A 19,061-nucleotide genomic window follows, 5' to 3' on the forward strand; every position below is an offset into this window, starting at 1 on the left:
TTCATCTGAAAAATAGGGATTCAATACTTGTTCTCTCTTCTACTTAGACTGTAAGACCCATACTGGACCTTAACCTATTGTATCTACCTAAGCACTTAGAAAAGTGCTTGGCACATAGTAAATGCTTGGCAAATACCACAGTTATTATTATTATTGTTAGAATAAAACTAGCCACCCAACTCAGGGCACAAGATCCCATGAGGTCTGCAAGCTGGGGAAGATGCTCCATCCCCAGGTGGCCACAGCAAACCAAAAGACAACATGGCTTAGTGGATAGAGCGCAGACCTGGGGGTCAGAAGACCATGGGCTCTTATCTTGGCTCCACCATTTGTCTGCTGGTGGCCTTGGAAAAATCACTTTAATAATAATAATAATGTTGGTATTTGTTAAGCGCTTACTATGTGCCGAGCACTGTTCTAAGCACTGGGGTAGACACAGGGGAATCAGGTTGTCCCAGTTGGGGCTCACAGTCTTAATCCTCATTTTCAGATGAGGTAACTGAGGCACCGAGAAGTTGTGACTTGCCCAAAGTCACACAGCTGACAAGTGGCCGAGCCGGGATTCGAACCCATGCTCTTTCCATCTTTACTTCTCTGTGCCTCAGTTACCCCATCTGTAGAATGGGGATTCAGACTGTGAACACCGATTGGGACAGGAAATGTATCCAACCCAATTTGCTCGTATCCACCCCAGTGCTTAATACAGTGCCTGGAATATAGTAAGCACTTAACAAATACCACAATTATTATTGTTTGAGACCTTCCCTCCCTAATCCTGCTCCTAGACCTAAACTGTAAGCTCGTTGTGAATAGGGAATGTGGTCTGTTTATTGTGATTTTGTACTCCCCAAGCGCTTAGTAGTGCTCTGCACACGCTATGCACTCAATAAATATGATTGAATGAATGAGAGAATAAATCGTATTTCTACCGTGGGCCAAACTGGCTCCCTCTTGTGGCTGCAAAGAAATAAGGCCTTCGTAGATTGCGCTCTTTTGTGTTTGATTTAGTGAGAGGTAGTTAATAATAATGCTCTGAAGCCCAAAGGCTGTTCTAAACACTGGGAAAAATGCACAGATGGGAATTAGACATGGTCCCTGGCCTTAAGGGACTCACATTGTGCAAATAAAAAGAGGGGAGAAGGGCCTGGAGACAGACCCAAAAAGAAGCAATTCGTTCACTCGTATTTATCGAGCGCTTACTACAAATCACTCTATTAAGCACTTGGGAGAGTACAATATAACAACAAACCCACACATTCCTGCCCACAACGAGCTCACGGTCTAATGAAAGAAGACACTAAGAGAACATAAAGACATGGACAAATGCCAGAGCTGAAGACAAAGACCAGTAAGGCACTTTGGCAAGAGCAGCAGAATTTCTGGCTCCTGTTGGCTTAGAGTCCACTGTCATGCCACGGCCACGGTGAACACTCCTGCAGCAGCAGCAGTAGCCGCCTGGTCTGGCCGGGGTTTGAGCAGGAAGCTGTGGCTGATGCAGGGTTGGGGGGGAAGAAGGCACCTTGTGGGAGGCAGAGGAGAAAGGTGGTGAATGAATGAATGGTATTTGTTAAGTGCTTACTATGTGCCAGGCACTGTACTAAATGCTGGGGTGGACACAGGATATGTTGGACAGAGACCATGTTCCACGTGGGGCTTACATTTTCACCCCCATTTTACAGATGCGGTAACTGCGACACAGTGAAGTGAAGTAACTTGCCCAAGTTCACACAGCATACAAGTGGTGGGGTCAGAATTAGAACCCAGAACTTTCCGACTCCCAGACCTGTGCTCTATTCAGTACGCCAAGCTGCTTCACTATAATTTAAGTGCTTGCTATGTGTCAGGTACTGTATTAAGCACCAGGTTTGTTACAATCAAGGTGGGTTGGACATAGTCCCTGTCCCACATTGGGTTTACAATCTCAGTCCCCACTTTACAGATGAGGTAACAGGAACAGAGAAGTGAAATGACTTTCCTAAGGTCACACAGCAGGCAAGTGGCAGAGCTGGGATTAGACCCTATGTCCTTCTGACTTCCAGGATTGTGCTGTAGCCACCCTAGTGGCTTCTCCAGCTTCTCCAACCAAGCGGCAGTGGGCCGCTAAGGGATAATAATAATGATGGTATTCATTAAGTGCTTACTATGTGCAAAGCCCTGTTCTAAACACTGGGTGGGGGGATACAAAGTGATCAGGTTGTCCCACATGGGGCTCACAGTCTTCATCCCCATTTTACAGATGAGATAACTGAGGCCCAGAGAAGTGAAGTGACGTGCCCAAAGTCACACACCTGACAAGCTGCGGGGCTGGGATTTGAACCCAGGACCTCTGACTCCCAAGCCCATGCTCTTTCCACTGAGCCACACTGCTTCTCTGGGATGACTCTGGGGACCCTGGATATCGTGGCAGGAAGATGGCGGGTTCCCAATAGAGAAGGTGTGAGCTCTTTGGACATGGAGAGTCGAGGGTCCTAAAGGAATGTTCGTCCATATTTTGCCCTGATGTCAATAGCTCCAAAATGTATTTTGAAGTGGAACAGTATGGCCAGGTGAAAAGCCATATGACCTGGCTCCCATAGGTCACACTGCTGCCACAGGTCATAAGCAGCATGGTCTAGTGGAAAGAATCCGGACCTGGGAGTCAAAGAACCCGAGTTCAAATCCTGGCTCTTCCTCTTGTCTGCTGAGTGAATTTGGGCAAATCACTTCACTTCTCTGTGCCTCTGTTCCCTCACCTGTAAAATGGAGATTAAGACTGTGAGTCTCAAGTGGGACAGGGACTTTGTCCAACCTGATTACCTTGTTTCTACCCCAGTGTTTAGAACACTGCTTGGCACATAGTAAGCGCTTAAAAATGCCACAGTTATTATTATTATTATTAGATGTGGGAGTCAGAGGACCTGGGGTCTAATCCTGGCTGTCTACAGTGTGATGTTGAACAAGTTCCCTAAATTCTCTGTGCCTCAGTTTCTTCATCTGTAAAATGGGGATTCAATACCTGTTCTTCCCCCCTTCTGCACCACATTAGACTGTGAGCCTCACATGAGCTGGGTATAGTTTCTGAGTTAAATCCCTGGGCTCCAGACGTTCAGTCTGAAATCCACCCATTGTTGTCATTCTGCTTGAAGGGGAAGATTTGGTGTAGCCTAGTGGGTAGAAAACAGGCCTGGAAGTCAGAAGGACCTGGGTTTTAATCCTGGCTCCACTCGTATACCTTGTTCCCTTGGGCAAGTCACTTAACTTCTCTATGTCTCAGTTACCTCATCTGAAAAATGGGGATTAAGGTTGTGAGTCTTAATGTCACATGGACTGTATTAGTAGAACGTAAATCTGTGAGCCCTATGTGGTACATGGACTGTGTCCAATTTGATTAGCTTAAGAGAAGCAGTGTGGCTCCGCGGAAAGAGCCCGGGCTTGGGAATCAGAGGTCATGGGTTCGAATCCTGACTCTGCCACTTGTCAGCTGTGTGACTGTGGGCAAGTCACTTTACTTCTCTGGGCCTCAGTGACCTCATCTGTAAAATGGGGATTAATTGTGAGCCTCACATGGGGCAAGCTGATTACCCCGTACCTACTCCAGCCCTTAGAACAGTGCTCTGCACATAGTAAGCACTTAACATATACCAGCATTATCATTATTATTATTATTATTATTGTATCTACCCCAGCACTTAATACAGTGCCTGACACATATCTTTACAAAAAAGCAGCTCTGAGGAGATTTATAGTGTGGGCAGGGATTGTCTCTCTTTATTGCTGAATTGTACTTTCCAAGTGCTTAGTACAGTGCTCTGCACACAGTAAGCTCTCAATAAATGCGATTGAATGAATGAATTTACTATATGTGAAGGGATCTGATCTGAAGGAAAGGGACCAGCTGCTCTCCATCTTTCACAGAGCACAGAAGCAGAAGAAGCATGCAGTATGGTCTAGTGAAAGGAGCACAGGCCTGGATGTTTGAAGGACCTGGGTTCTAATCCCAACTTCTTTGGGCCTCAGTTCTTTGGGCCTCAGTTGGGCCTCAGTGTAAAATGGGGGTGAAGACAGTGAGACCCATGTGGGACAACCTGATTACCCTGTATCTACTCTAGTGCTTAGAATAAACTTGGCACATAGCTTAACAAATACCTTAAGAAAACCCTCAGTTGGGCCTCAGTGCAAAATGGGGGTGAAGACAGTGAGACCCATGTGGGACAACCTGATTACCCTGTATCTACTCTAGTGCTTAGAATAAACTTGGCACATAGCTTAACAAATACCTTAAGAAAACCCTCTCTCATTATCCCTTTTGTCTGGAGGTTGTAGCTTAGTTATTGGTGCAGTTATGGTAAATTAGCCCTGGTGAAGGGTGATATAGAAATACTTCAGACCTCTGATTTGGATAAATCTCGCCAATGTTAGGAGCAATTCTGGGTCTAATTTGTAGTCTCTTTTTGGTTATTCAGTGGGAGTGACTTAATTGAGATATTTGCATTTGGCCTGTTAGCTCTACTTCTTCACACACACTTTGCACATTTGCTTAATGTCTGACCTTTCCCAAACTTTGATATTTGCCAAGTGGCAGGGCTTTAGTTACCCCTAATGCTGCACCCAAGAGGGACATTTCTGCTAGAATGGAGCCAAACTGACTGTAATGTACTTCTAGATCCCAAAGAAGCATGGGCTGGAAGGGGCATCTCCGCCCCTGTCCTCTCCCCCTCCCTTCAGGCTCGCATCTCCTCCTGCCTCCGGGACGTCTCCACCTGGATGTCTGCCCGCCACCTAAAACTCAACATGAGCAAGACTGAGCTCCTCATCTTCCCTCCCAAGCCCGGTCCGCTCCCAGACTTCTCCATCACCGTGGATGGCACGACCATCCTTCCCGTCCCGCAGGCCCGCAATCTCGGTGTCATCCTTGACTCGTCCCTCTCGTTCACCCCACGCATCCTATCCGTTACCGAGACCTGCCGGTTTCACCTCTACAATATCGCCAAGATCCGCCCTTTCCTCTCCACCCAAACGGCTACCTTACTATTACGGGCTCTCGTTATATCCCGGCTAGACTACTGTGTCGGCCTTCTCTCTGACCTCCCTTCCTCCTCTCTCGCCCCGCTCCGGTCTATTCTTCACTCCGCTGCCCGGCTCATCTTCCTGCAGAAACGATCTGGGCATGTCACTCCCCTTCTTAAACAACTCCAGTGGTTGCCTATCGACCTCCGCTCCAAACAAAAACTCCTCACTCTAGGCTTCAAGGCTCTCCATCACCTTGCCCCTTCCTACCTCTCCTCCCTTCTCTCTTTCTACCGCCCACCCGCACGCTCCGCTCCTCTGCCGCCCACCTCCTCGCCGTCCCTCGGTCTCGCCTATCCCGCCGTCGCCCCTGGGTCACGTCCTCCCGCGGTCCTGGAACGCCCTCCCTCCTCACCTCCGCCAAACTGATTCTCTTTCCCTCTTCAAAACCTTACTTAAAAATCACCTCCTCCAAGAGGCCTTCCCAGACTGAGCTCCTCTTCCCCCTCTACTCCCTCTGCCATCCCCCTTTACCTCTCCGCAGCTAAAGCCTCATTTTCCCCTTTTCCCTCTGCTCCTCCACCTCTCCCTTCCCATCCCCACAGCACTGTACCCGTCCGCTCAACTGTATATATTTTCGTTACCCTATTTATTTTGTTAATGAATTGTACATCGCCTTGATTCTATTTAGTTGCCATTGTTTTGACGAGATGTTCTTCCCCTTGACGCTGTTTAGTGCCATTGTTCTTGTCTGTCCGTCTCCCCCGATTAGACTGTAAGCCCGTCAAACGGCAGGGACTGTCTCTATCTGTTGCCGACTTGTTCATCCCAAGCGCTTAGTACAGTGCTCTGCACATAGTAAGCGCTCAATAAATACTATTGAATGAATGAATGAATGAGCTCACCGGTTCCATCCCCTTTCATCCAGCCCGTTGTTGGGTAGGGATTGTCTCTATCTGTTGCTGTACTGTACTTCCCAAGAGCTTGGTACAGTGCTCTGCACACAGTAAGGACTCAATAAATACAATTGAATGAATGTATGAATGAATGAATCCCCCTGCCTCCAGGCTGCTTTGCTTACGCCAAACCTGAGATCATGGATGAAGCTATCTTTCTGGGCATATTGTTGGGGTACCATTCCTTTTTTTCGTAGCTGATATCAGGGGAAACTTTTCTTTTTGTCTACTTTTTTTAATGGTATTTGTTAAGCGCTTACTGTATGCCAGGCATTGTACTAAGCACTGGGGTAGATACAAGACCTACTGGGGTAGATACAAGACCCAGTCCATGTCACACATGGGGCTCACAGTCTTAATCCCCATTTTATAGATGAGGTAAGAATAATAATCATTTTTGGTATTTGTAAGTGTTTACTATGTGTCAAGCACTGTTCTGGGTGCTGGGGAAGATACAAGTTAATCGAGTCAGACGCAGTCCTTCTACCACATAGGGCTTACAGTCTAAGTAGGAGAAAGAACAGATAATGAACCCCTATTTTACAGATGAGGTAACTGAGGCATAGAGAAGTAAAGTGACTTGTCCATGGTCTCACAGCCAACAAGTGGTGGAGCCGGGATTAGAACCCAAGTCCTTTTGACTTCCAGGCCTGTGCTCTATTAGGCCACACTGTTGCTTAAATCATCTTCCTGAAGCATTGCTCAACTTGTATCTTTCCTCTCCGGAAAGCCCTCCACCAACTCCCTTTGTCTCTTCACACCAGACTCCACACAGTCAGCCTCCATGGCTCTCCATCAACTCACCCCACCATATCTATCTTCTCTAGTCACCTGCTATTTCCCAGCCCGCTTCTTCATGCTTCACAGTAATAGACATTATTATTATTATTATCAAATCCAACCTTCTAATAATAATGTTGTTAAGCGCTTACTATGTGCCGAGCACTGTTCTAAGCGCTGGGGTAGACATAGGGGAATCAGGTTGTCCCACGTGGGGCTCACAGTCTTAATCCCCATTTTACAGATGAGGGAACTGAGGCACAGAGAAGTTAAGTGACTTGCCCACAGTCACACAGCTGACAAGTGGCAGAGCTGGGATTCGAACTCATGAGCCTTGACTCCAAAGCCCATGCTCTTTCCACTGAGCCACGCTGCTTCTAGCTATTCCTCCCTCTTGACTCTCCTGCTTCCATCCCCTTTCTCAAGCTCTTCCTCCATCTTGACACCCCTTCCCTCCCCACAGTCAAATCCTTCTTAAAATCCCACCTCCCCAGTCAAGCTTTCCCCAATTTATTTCCCCCCATAGGGAAGCAGCATGGCTCGGTGGAAAAGATCCTGGGCTTCGGAGTCAGAGGTCATGAGTTCGACTCCTGGCTCTGCCACTTGTCAGCTGTGTGACTGTGGGCAGGTCACTTCACTTCTCTGTGCCTCAGTTCCCTCATCTGTAAAATGGGGATTAACTGTGAGGCTCACGTGGGACAACCTGATGACCCTGTATCTACCCCAGCGCTTAGAACAATGCTCTGCACATAGTAAGCGCTTAACAAATACCAACATTATTTATATCATCCCTTCAGTTAACTCTAGGATTTATTCCCACCCTCCTTAGCACTCATTTATATATGCCCTTTTTATGGTATTTGTTAAGTGCTTACTATGTGTCAGGCACCATATTAAGTGCTGGGGAAGATGCAGGCTATTCAGATTGGACACAGTCCATGTCCCACATGGAGTTCACAGTCTTAATCCCCATTTTACCGATGATGTAACTGAGGCACAGAGAAGTTAAATGCCTTTCCGAAGGTCACACAGCAGATAAGTGGCAGAGCTGGGATTAGAACCCAGGTCCTTCTAACTCCCAGGCCTTTGCTCTATCCATTGTGCCACACCACTTCTTAATTTCTCAGTGTCTGCTCAGTTTATTTCATTTTGACCACTCTTGCTGTAAAAAAATGTCTTTGTCTCCCCTTAGAATGAAAGTCTTTGTGGTCAAGGAACATGTCAATTGGTTTATCTGTACTACTGAAATTCTTAGTACAGTGTTGTGGTCAGGGAATTTATCTGTTTATTTTTATATTCTACTCTCCCAAGCATTTAGTACAATGCTCTGTACACAGTAAGCACTCAATAGTTACGATTGAATGATTGAAAGTACCATATCAAGTTGGTGCTTAACAAATGCTTCTATTATTACTAATACTATTACTAGTAATCAATCAATGATATTTATTGTTACTACTCTTTGAGGAGCACTGTAATAAGTGCTTGGAAGAGTACAATTTAATAGGCACGATTCCTGCCCTTAAGGAGTTTACAGTCTAGCTAGGAGTTTACAATCTAGTAAACAGAAAAGTGTGGCTTCATCAGTTACCTCATCACAGCATGGCTTAGTGAAGTCAGAAAGGTCATGGGTTCATTCATTCATTCATTCATTCATTCATTCATTCATTCATTCGTATTTATTGAGCACTTACTATGTGCAGAGCACTGTACTAAGCGCTTGGAATGTACAAGTCGGCAACAGAGAGACAGTCCCTGCCCTTTGACGGGCTTACAGTCTAATTGGGGGAGGTTCTAATCCCACCTACGCCACTTGTCTGCTGTGTGACCTTAGGCAAGTCACTTCACTTCTCTGTGACTCGGTTACCTCATCTGTAAAGTGGGGATTGAGACTGTGAACCCCATGTGGGACAGGGACTGTGTCCAACCCGATTTGCTTGTATCCACCCCAGGGTTTAGTACAGTGCCTGGCACATAGTAAGGGCTTAACAAATACGATCATTATTATGATGATGATGATTATATAAAATGATATAAAATGGGGAAAAAGACTGTGAGCTCTGTGTAGGATCTGGATGGACCGTGTCCAACCTGATTAACTTGTATCTATTCCAGCAGTTACAACAATGCCTGGCACATAGTAAGCACTAAAACATGCCATTATTATTATTATTATTATTGCATTTTGGGAAGAAGTTGGACAACCAGGCTTCACATTTTTATGTACTTGAAGACATAAAGCCCCCATTTTCTTCTCCTGCAGGCTAAGCAAGTCTGACAGCCTCTGTCAGACCAAATCACCCCTCTAGACTGTAAACTCACTCTGGGCAGGGAATAGGCCTATTTATTGTCATATTGTATTCTCCTAAGTGCTTAGCACAGTGCTCTGCATACTGTAAGCACTCAATAAATATAATTGACTGACTGACCTCAGCACCATATGCTCTTTTGGGCCCTTTCAAATAGATTTTTAAATTATTTTTTCCATTATATTCCATTAAGAAAGTGTGGCTTAGGGGAACAAGCACAGTACTGGGAGTGGGGAAATCTGGATTCTACTCTCAACTCTGCTACTTGCCTGCTGTGTGACCTTGGACAAGTCACTTAACTTCTCTGTGCCTTAATTTCCTCATCTGCTAAAAGGGGATTCAATACCTGTTCTTCCTCCTGTGTAGATTGTGAACCCTGCCTGACCTGTGATTCTATTTACACCAGCACTTAGCTCAGTGTTTAGCACATGGTAAATCCTCAACCAACACCACAATTATTATTTTGTTTCAAGGCATAAAAGTCAAACTGATGGGTTCCTCCTTTCTCCTTTTTCCTCCTTTCTCCTTCCAGCTGTCTTTTGGGGTGATATTGCGTTAGATGAAGACGATCTGAAATTATTCCACATCGACAGGACAATCGATTTGACCGAACACACGGTGGGGGAAGCAAGACACACCACAGGTAAGGGCAGACCATTGGTCTCTCCTACAGGCGGGATTACTCCCCCTCTCCTTCAAAGTCTTCATGAAAGCACACCTCCTCCAAGAGATCTTCCCAGACTAAGCCCCACTTTTCCTCACCTCCCACTCTCTTCTGCGTCTCCCTGACTTGCTCTTTTTATTTATTCCCCTTTCCAGGTCCACAGTGCTTATGTACAACACTTATGTTCATATCTGTAATTTTATTTATTTGTATTGATGTCTGTCCTTCCTCCTCTAGACTGTAAACCCTGTATGGTCAGAGATTGTCTCTCTCTATTGCTGAATTATACTTTTCAAGCATTTAGTACAGTGTTTTGCACACAGTAAGTGCTCAATAAATATGATTGAATGAATGAATGAATTACCCTGATTAGAACGAGAGAGGTGGAGTTCCTATGGTTTACTGGGGCCTGAAAAATCTTACTGTGTCTCCTTTCCTCATCCAAATGTGAAGGGTCATGGGTGAGGACAGGGAGAGCGAAAAGGCTGCTTCCTCTCTGACTGCAGGTTACCAAGCCCCACCAGAGGCTGCCTGGAATGCTCAGGAAGTTGCTAAATTGGCACCGCCAGGCAATGGTGTGGGAGACTAAGTCTTGTTCACAGGGCCCTGAGTGCGAGAGATCAAGGCCAGGTGGGATCACGGGTTTCTTGTCTTATGCTGTTGAGTCATCTCTGACCCATAGCGACTCGATGGACACATCCCTCCCAGAACACCCCACCTCCATCTGCAATCGTTCTGGTAGTGTAGCCATAGAGTTTTCTTGGTAAAAATTTGGGTGTGGTTTACCATTACTTTCTTCCACACAATCAACTTGAGTCTCCACCCTCAATTCTCTCCCATGCTGCTGCTGTCCAGCTCGGGTGAGTTTTGACTTTTTAACCACTCAATCTCCAAGGGCTCCTTCCCCTCTGCCTTCAAACATGCTCACGTCTCCCCCATCCTAAAAAAACCCGCTCTTGACCCCACTTCCCCCTCCAGTTATCGTCCTATCTCCCTACTACCCTTCCTTTCCAAAATCCTAGAACGAATCGTCTACAATCGATGCCTAGAATTCCTTAACTCCCATTCTCTCCTAGACCCCCTCCGATCTGGCTTCCGTCCCCTCCACTCTACCGAGACTGCTCTCTCTAAGGTCACCCGTGACCTCCTTCTTGCCAAATCCAATGGCTCCTACTCCATTCTGATCCTCCTAGACCTCTCTGCTGCCTTTGACACTGTCGACCATCCCCTCCTCCTCCATACCTTATCTCACCTTGGCTTCACGGACTCTGTCCTCTCCCGGTTCTCCTCTTACCTCTCTGGCCGATCATTCTCGGTCTCCTACGTTGGAGCCTCCTCCCCCTCCCATCCTTTAACTGTTGGAGTTCCTCAAGGGTCAGTTCTTGGCCCTCTTCTGTTCTCCATTTACACTCACTCCCTCGGTGAACTCATCCGCTCTCACGGCTTTGACTACCATCTCTACGCAGATGACACGCAGATCTACATCTCCGCCCCTGTCTCTCCCCCTCCCTTCGGGCTCGCATCTCCTCCTGCCTCCGGGACGTCTCCACCTGGATGTCGGCCCGCCACCCTAAAACTCAACATGAGCAAGACTGAGCTCCTCATCTCCCTCCCAAACCCGGTCCTCTCCCAGACTTCTCTATCACCGTGGATGGCACGACCATCCTTCCCGTCCCGCAGGCCTGCAATCTCGGTGTCATCCTTGACTCGTCCCTCTCGTTCACCCCACACATGCTATCCGTTACCAAGACCTGCCGGTTCACCTCTACAATATCGCCAAGATCCGCCCTTTCCTCTCCACCCAAACGGCTACCTTACTATTACGGGCTCTCGTTATATCCCGGCTAGACTACTGTGTCAGCCTTCTCTCTGACCTCCCTTCCTCCTCTCTCGCCCCGCTCCGGTCCTATTCTTCACTCCGCTGCCCGGCTCATCTTCCTGCAGAAACGATCTGGGCATGTCACTCCCCTTCTTAAACAACTCCAGTGGTTGCCTATCGACCTCCGCTCCAAACAAAAACTCCTCACTCTAGGCTTCAAGGCTCTCCATCACCTTGCCCCTTCCTACCTCTCCTCCCTTCTCTCTTTCTACCGCCCACCCCGCACGCTCCGCTCCTCCGCCGCCCACCTCCTCACCGTCCCTCGGTCTCCGCCTATCCCGCCGTCGACCCCTGGGTCACGTCCTCCCGCGGTCCTGGAACGCCCTCCCTCCTCACCTCCGCCAAACTGATTCTCTTTCCCTCTTCAAAACCTTACTTAAAAATCACCTCCTCCAAGAGGCGTTCCCAGACTGAGCTCCTCTTCCCCCTCTACTCCCTCTGCCATCCCCCTTTACCTCTCCGCAGCTAAAGCCTCATTTTCCCCTTTTCCCTCTGCTCCTCCACCTCTCCCTTCCCATCCCCACAGCACTGTACTCGTCCGCTCAACTGTATATATTTTCGTTACCCTATTTATTTTGTTAATGAATTGTACATCGCCTTGATTCTATTTAGTTGCCATTGTTTTTACGAGATGTTCTTCCCCTTGACGCTGTTTATTGCCATCGTTCTTGTCTGTCCGTCTCCCCCGATTAGACTGTAAGCCCGTCAAACGGCAGGGACTGTCTCTATCTGTTGCCGACTTGTTCATCCCAAGCGCTTAGTACAGTGGTCTGCACATAGTAAGCGCTCAATAAATACTATTGAATGAATGAATGAATGAATGACTTGTAGCAGATTGCCTTCCACTAGCTAGCCACTGGCCAAGGTAGGAATGGATTGGGTAGGCCTCTGCTTGACTCTCCCTCCCGTAGCCGTACCCGTAGTCTACTGGAAATTCTCCAGGTTTCTTCTATCTGCAGATAAATTGCAGGAAACAGGCTGGCTATGCCTGCATGTAGAAAACACGCAAATGACAGCTCATTCCAGTACAAGCACCTTAATTTCCCCTCACTCCCTCTCCTATTCTGCATCTACTCCCACTACCTTGGAGAACTCATTTTTTCCCATGGCTTCATTCATTTATTCAATCATATTTATTGAGAGCTTACTGTGTGCAGAACACTTTACTAAGCGCTTGGGGAGTACAATATAATAATAAGCAGACACTTTCCCTGCCAACAACGAGCTTAGATTCTAGAGACGAGCTTCAACTCACCACCTTTATGCGGATGATTCTCAAATCTACATCTCCAGCCCTAATCGTTCTCCTTCTCTGCATGTCTCATATTTCCTCCTGCCTTCAGGACATCGCTACTTGGATTTCCTGTGGACATCTCAAACTTAACATGTCCAAAATAGAACTCCTTAAAAATAACAATAACAATAACGATGATAATAATAATAATAATAATGATAATTTTTTGAGGCCCATAAAGAAGTAAAAGCTACAATCTTTGCCCTCAAGACACTTAAATTCTTAAGGGGGTGACGGTGGTGTTGACTTGATAGATAACTCAGCAGAGAGTGAGAAAACAGATGTGGATAAATAAATCAATAACAAAGACACTGAGTGCTGAGATGGCTGCCGGAAGACATGACCAGGAAGTTGGGGATCGATCAGAGAAGGTCTCCCAGGAAAGTTCTTTCATTCATTCATTGAGTCGTATTTATTGAGCACTTACTGTGCGCAGAGCACTATACTAAGCACTTGGGAAGTACAGTTCAGCAACAGAGACAATCCCTGCCCACAGCGGGCTCACAGTCTTGAAGCAGGGAGACGGACATCAAAAGAAGTTAACAGGCATCGATAGCATCATTATAAATAAATACAATTATAGATCGATTAGACTGTAAGCCCGTCACACGGCAGGGACTGTCTCTATCTGTTGCCGACTTGTTCATTCCAAGCGCTTAGTACAGTGCTCTGCACATAGTAAGCGCTCAATAAATACTATTGAATAAATACTATTGAATGAATTTATACACATCATTGATAAAAAATATGTACAAATATGCACAAGTGCTGTGGGGCGGGGAGGGGAGTAGAGCAAAGGGAGCGAGTTGGGGCGATGGGGACGGGAGATGGGGAAAGTTGAAATCTCCCTCTCTTCCCTCTTTCCCTTTCCCCTCCCCCAGCTACTATGAGTACACTCCTGGTTGGGATCCTGGGTTCTACTTGGCAGTGCACCCAACAAAAGTCAGATCCATGGCCCCCACCACCCTCAATATCGGGCAGGGGGTCACCGAAGTCGAAACGCCCAGTGAAAGACTCTCTCTTGTCAAGTCCTTGGTTGCTGGTGTTCGTCTACTAACTGAACAAAGCTTCATTCAGACAAAGATCCCGGTCCCCCCCCGGGTTCTAGGAATCCAGGAGACAGTCAGTCACTCAATCGTATTTACTATTACTACTACTGATAATTGTGGTATTTGTTAAGTGCTTAGTATGTGCTAGGCGCTGGGTTGGATACAAGCAAATCGGGTTGGACACAGTCCCTGTCCCCCATGGTGCTCATGGACTCAATCTCCATTTTACAGATAAGGTAACTGAGGTCCAGAGAAATGAAGTGACTTGCTCAAGTGATTTGCTGTGTGCATAAAACTGTACTAAGTGCTTGGGAGAGTACAAATAACAACAGATACATTCCTGCTCAAAATGAGCTTACAGTCTAGAGGGAGAGGTAGACATTAATATAAATAAATAAATGACATATATATATATATACACACAGATATATCCATATGTGCTGTGGGGATGGGAGGGAGGATGAATGAAGTAAGAGCGGTGCAGAAGGAAGTGGTAGAAGAAGAGAGAAGGGCTTAGTCAGGGAAGGCTTTTTGGAGGAGATGGGCCTTCAATAAGGTTTTCAAGTGGGGGAGAGCAATTATCTGTCTGATATGAGGACGGAGGGAATTCTAGGCATATGGGCGAGAGGTTGGCGACGAGATAGACAAGATGGAGGTACAGTGTGTAGGTTGGCATTAGAGGAATGAGGTGTACGGCTGGGTTGTAGTACCTCCTACCTCCCCTCCCTTCTCTCCTTCTACAGCTCAGCCCGCACACTCTGCTCCTCTGCTGCCACTAATCTTCTCACTGTGCCTCGTTCTCTCTGTCCCACTGTCAACCCCTGGCCCATGTCTTACCTCTGGCCTGGAATGCCCTCCCTCCTCACATCTGCCAAACCAACATATATCCCCCCTTCAAAGCCCTACTGAGAGCTCACTTCCTCCCAGACTAAGCCCTCCCTTTCCCTCTGCTCCCCTCTGCACAACCTTGCCCTGACTTGCTCCCTTTGCTCTAACCCCCCCACCACAGCACTTGTGTATATATGTACCTATCTATAATTCTATTGATTTATATTAATACCTATTTTACCTGTTCTGAAGTGTGTATATATATATATATATATATATATATATATATATATATCTAATTCTATTCATTTTTATTGATGCTATTGATGCCTGTTTACTTGTTTTGATGTCTGTCTCCCCCATTCTAGACTGTGAGCCCATTGTGGGCAGGGAACGTCTCTCTTGCTCTTGCTGTACTTTCCAAGCGCTGAGTACAGTGCTCTGCACACAGTAAGAAGTCAGTACAAACGAATGTATGAATGAAAGGGACCCAGATTCAGACGCTGTGACTGGGTCAGTTCAGCCAGGGCTGGAGAAGGAAGGGCCAGTCCTGGGTTGGCTGAGGCAACTGGCCATGGGTTCTAATCCTGGCTCTGCCACTTGTCTACTGTATGTCCTTGGACAAATCACTTCATTTCTCTGCACCTCAGTTCCCTCCTCTGTAAAATGGGGATTAAGACTGTGAGGTACATGGGGGACAGGGACCATGTCCAACCTGATTTGCTTGTACTTTCCAAGTGCTTAGTACAATGCTCTGCCCCCAGTAGGCGCTCAATAAATAGGATTGAATGAATGAATAAGTGAATGCTTGTATCCACCCCAGCACTTAGTACAGTGTCTAGCACATAGTAAGCGCTAAACAAATACCATTATTATCTCTAGACTGTGAGCTCATTGTGGGCAGGGAATGTTTGTGTTATATTGTTGTATTATACTCTCATTCATTCAGTAGTATTTACTGAGTGCTTACTGTGTGCAGAGCACTGTACTAACCTCTTTGAAAATACAATTCAGCAATAAAGAGAGATGATTCCTGCCCACAAGGGGCTTACAGTCTTAATCCCCGTTTTAAAGATGAGGTGAGGCCCAGAGAAGTGAAGTTTCTTGCCCAAGGTCACAGAGCACAGGCCTGGGAGTCAGAAGGTCATGGGTTGTAATCCCCGCCTCGCCAATTATCTGCTGCGTGACCTTGGGCAAGTCACTTCACTTCTCTGTGCCTCAGTTACCTCACCTGTAAAATGGGGATTGAGAATGTGAAACACCTGATTGCCTTGTCTTAGAACAGTGCTCGGCACATAGTAAGCGTTTAACAAATACCATAGTGTTTATTATTATTATAGCAGACAAGTGGTGGAGCTGGGATTAGAACCCACATTGTTTTGACTCTCAGGCCTGGGCTCTATCCACTAGGCCATGCTGCAGTCTCTGGAGATGGAAGCCTTGGTGGGCAGGAAGGCCCAATAACATTCCCCCCTCATACTCCTCAAACCTGGGATTTCCACTTCAGCCTCCTGGTCCTTTCAACCCCAGGGCAGTCCATCAATCAGTGATATGCAGAGAAGCAGTGTGGCCTAGTGGAAAGAGCCTGGGCCTGGGTGGCAGAGGATCTGGGTTCTAATCCCGGCTCCCCAACTTGTCAGTCAATCAATTAATCATATTTATTGTGCAGAGTAAGTGACCCAGTCACTTACTGTGTGCAGAGTACTTATTATGGGTCAAGCATTGTACTAAGCACTGGGCTGGATGCCAGTTAATCAGGTTGGACACAGTCCCTGTCCCACATGGGGCTCACAGTCTTAATCCCCATTTTACAGATGAAGTAAATGAGGCCCAGAGAAGTGAAGCGACTTGCCCAATGTCACACAACAGAGAAATGGTGGAGCTGGGATTCATTCATTCAGTAGTATTTATTGAGCGCTTACTATGTGCAGAGTACTGTACTAAGCGCTTGGACTTCCAGTGGTTGCCTATCAACCTCCGCACAAAACAAAAGCTTCTCACTCTAGGCTTCAAGGCTCTCCATCCCCTCGCCCCCTCCTACCTCGCCTCCCTTCTCTCTTTCCACTGCCCACCCTGCACCCTCCACTCCTCTGCCGCCCACCTCCTCACCTTCCCCCGTTCTCGCCTATCCCGCCGTCGACCCCTGGGCCACGTCCTCCCGTGGTCCTCCCGTGGTCCTCCTCACCTCCGCCAAACTAATTCTCTCCCCCTCTTCAAAACCCTTCTTAAAGCTCACCTCCTCCAAGAGACCTTCCCAGATTCAGCTCCCCTTTTCCCTCTGCTCTCTCTGCTCCCCCTCTTCCCCACCCCCACCTCTCCTCAGCTAAGCCCTCTTTTCCCCCTTTTCCCTCTGCTCCTCCCCCCTCCCTTCCCCTCCCCTCAGCACTGTACTCGTCCGCTCAACTGCCTGTATTTTCATTACCCTATTTATTTTGTTAATGAGATGTACATCACCTTAATTCTATTTATTTGCTATTGTTTTAATGAGATGTTCATCCCCTCGATTCTATTTATTGCTATTGGTCTTGTCTGCCCGTCTCCCCCGATTAGACTGTAAGCCCGTCAAAGGGCGGAGACTGTATCTGTTGCTGATTTATACATTCCAAGCGCTTAGTACAGTGCTCTGCACATAGTAAGCGCTCAATAAATAATAATAATGTTGGTATTTGTTAAGCACTTACTATGTGCAGAGCACTGTTCTAAGCGCTGGGGTAGATCCAGGGTCATCAAATTGTCCCACGTGGGGCTCACAGTCTTAATCCCCATTTTACAGATGAGGTAATTGAGGCACAGAGAAGTTAAGTGACTTGCCCACAGTCACACAGCTGACAAGTGGCAGGGCTGGGATTCGAACCCATGATCTCTGACTCCACAAAGCCAGGGGTCTTTCCACTGAGCCAAGCTGCTTCTCCACTATTGAGTGAATGTACAATTCGACAACAGATAGAGACAATCCCTGCCCAATGATGGGCTCACAGTCTAAATTATTAGAACCCACATCCTTCTGACTCCCAGAGCTGGGCTGTATCCGCTAGGCCATGCTGCTTCTTAATGAGCACTTACTGTGTGAAGAGCTTTGTATGAATCGCTTGGGAAAATGCAGTAAAAGAGATTGGAAGACCTGATCCCTGTCCTTATGGAGCCCAGCTCTGAAACCATCCTTCTGCCTGCTAACAAACCCTCACTGGCACAGAGAGTTACATTTGGCCTATGCGGGGAAGCAGTGTGTCCTAGTAGAAAGAGCTTGGGCCTGAGAATCAGAGGACCTGTGTTCTAATGCCAGCTCAGTTGCTTGTCAGCTGAGTGACTTTGGGCAAGTCACTTAACTTCTCTGTGCCTCAGTTACCTCATCTGAAAAATGGGGATTAAGACTGTGAGCTCCAAGTGGGACAACCCGATCACCTTGTATCCTCTCCAGCGCTTACAACAGTGCTTTGCACATAGTAAGCGCTTAACAAATGCCATTATTATTATTATTATCTTAAATGCTATAATTCTTATTTTTCATCTTATTATTCTCTGTACCTCAGTTTCCTCACCTGTACAACAGGGATTAAATACTCATTCTGCTTCCTTCTCTAGACTATGAGGTCCATGTTGGGCAGGAACTGCATCCAACCTGATGAATCCATGAATGGTTTTTACTGAATGTTTACTGTGTACAGAGTACAGTGCACTCTTGCATATAACCCAGCACTTAGTACAGTGCTTGGCACATAGTAAGCACTTAACAAATACCATTAGTAATAACAGAAAAGATCCCCAAAATAAGTGCCAATTTTTCACTTTGAACAGGGAAGTGTAAAGGGGACAAATTTTAGGGGCATTGGGCACTGGGATAAATGAGAAGTTTTAAAGAACTATCAGGTAAGAAAATGCTCACTTCGATTATTAGCAAGTAACAGCAGTGGACAGATGAGAGGTCGTATTTAATAATAGTTAATAATAATTATATTTGTGTGCCAAACACTGTACTAAGCGCTGGGATTGATACGAGCAAATGAGGTTGGACACAGTCCCTATCCCATGTAGCATGGCTCAGTGGAAAGAGTATGGGCTTGGGAGTCAGAGGTCATGGGTTTGAGTCCCAGATCTGCCACTTGTCAGCTGTGTGACTGTGGGCAAGTCACTTAACTTCTCTGTGCCTCAGTTCCCTCATCTCTAAAATGGGGATTAAGACTGTGAGCCTCATGTGGGACAACTTGATTACCCTGTATCTACCCCGGTGCTTAGAACAGTGCTCTGCACATAGTAAGCGCTTAACAAATACCAACATTATTATTATTATTATGTAGGGCTCACAGTCTCGATCCCCA

General features: G+C 46.7%; 1 protein-coding gene across 1 annotated transcript in view; it reads left to right on the forward strand.

The window, feature by feature from the left end:
- The window catches only part of TLL2 (tolloid like 2), a gene marked incomplete at its 5' end in the record, with an annotated part of 194,141 nt that overhangs the window by 62,915 nt on the left and 112,165 nt on the right, over window positions 1-19,061 (forward strand). Inside the window, one exon of the mRNA XM_029059893.1 lies at window positions 9,564-9,674. Within this exon, the coding sequence (XP_028915726.1) occupies window positions 9,564-9,674 (111 nt within the window). The remainder of the gene's footprint in view (window positions 1-9,563; window positions 9,675-19,061) is intronic.

This window comes from Ornithorhynchus anatinus, chromosome 3 (assembly GCF_004115215.2).
Source record: "Ornithorhynchus anatinus isolate Pmale09 chromosome 3, mOrnAna1.pri.v4, whole genome shotgun sequence".
In the NCBI taxonomy this organism is placed as follows: Eukaryota; Metazoa; Chordata; class Mammalia; order Monotremata; family Ornithorhynchidae; genus Ornithorhynchus; species Ornithorhynchus anatinus.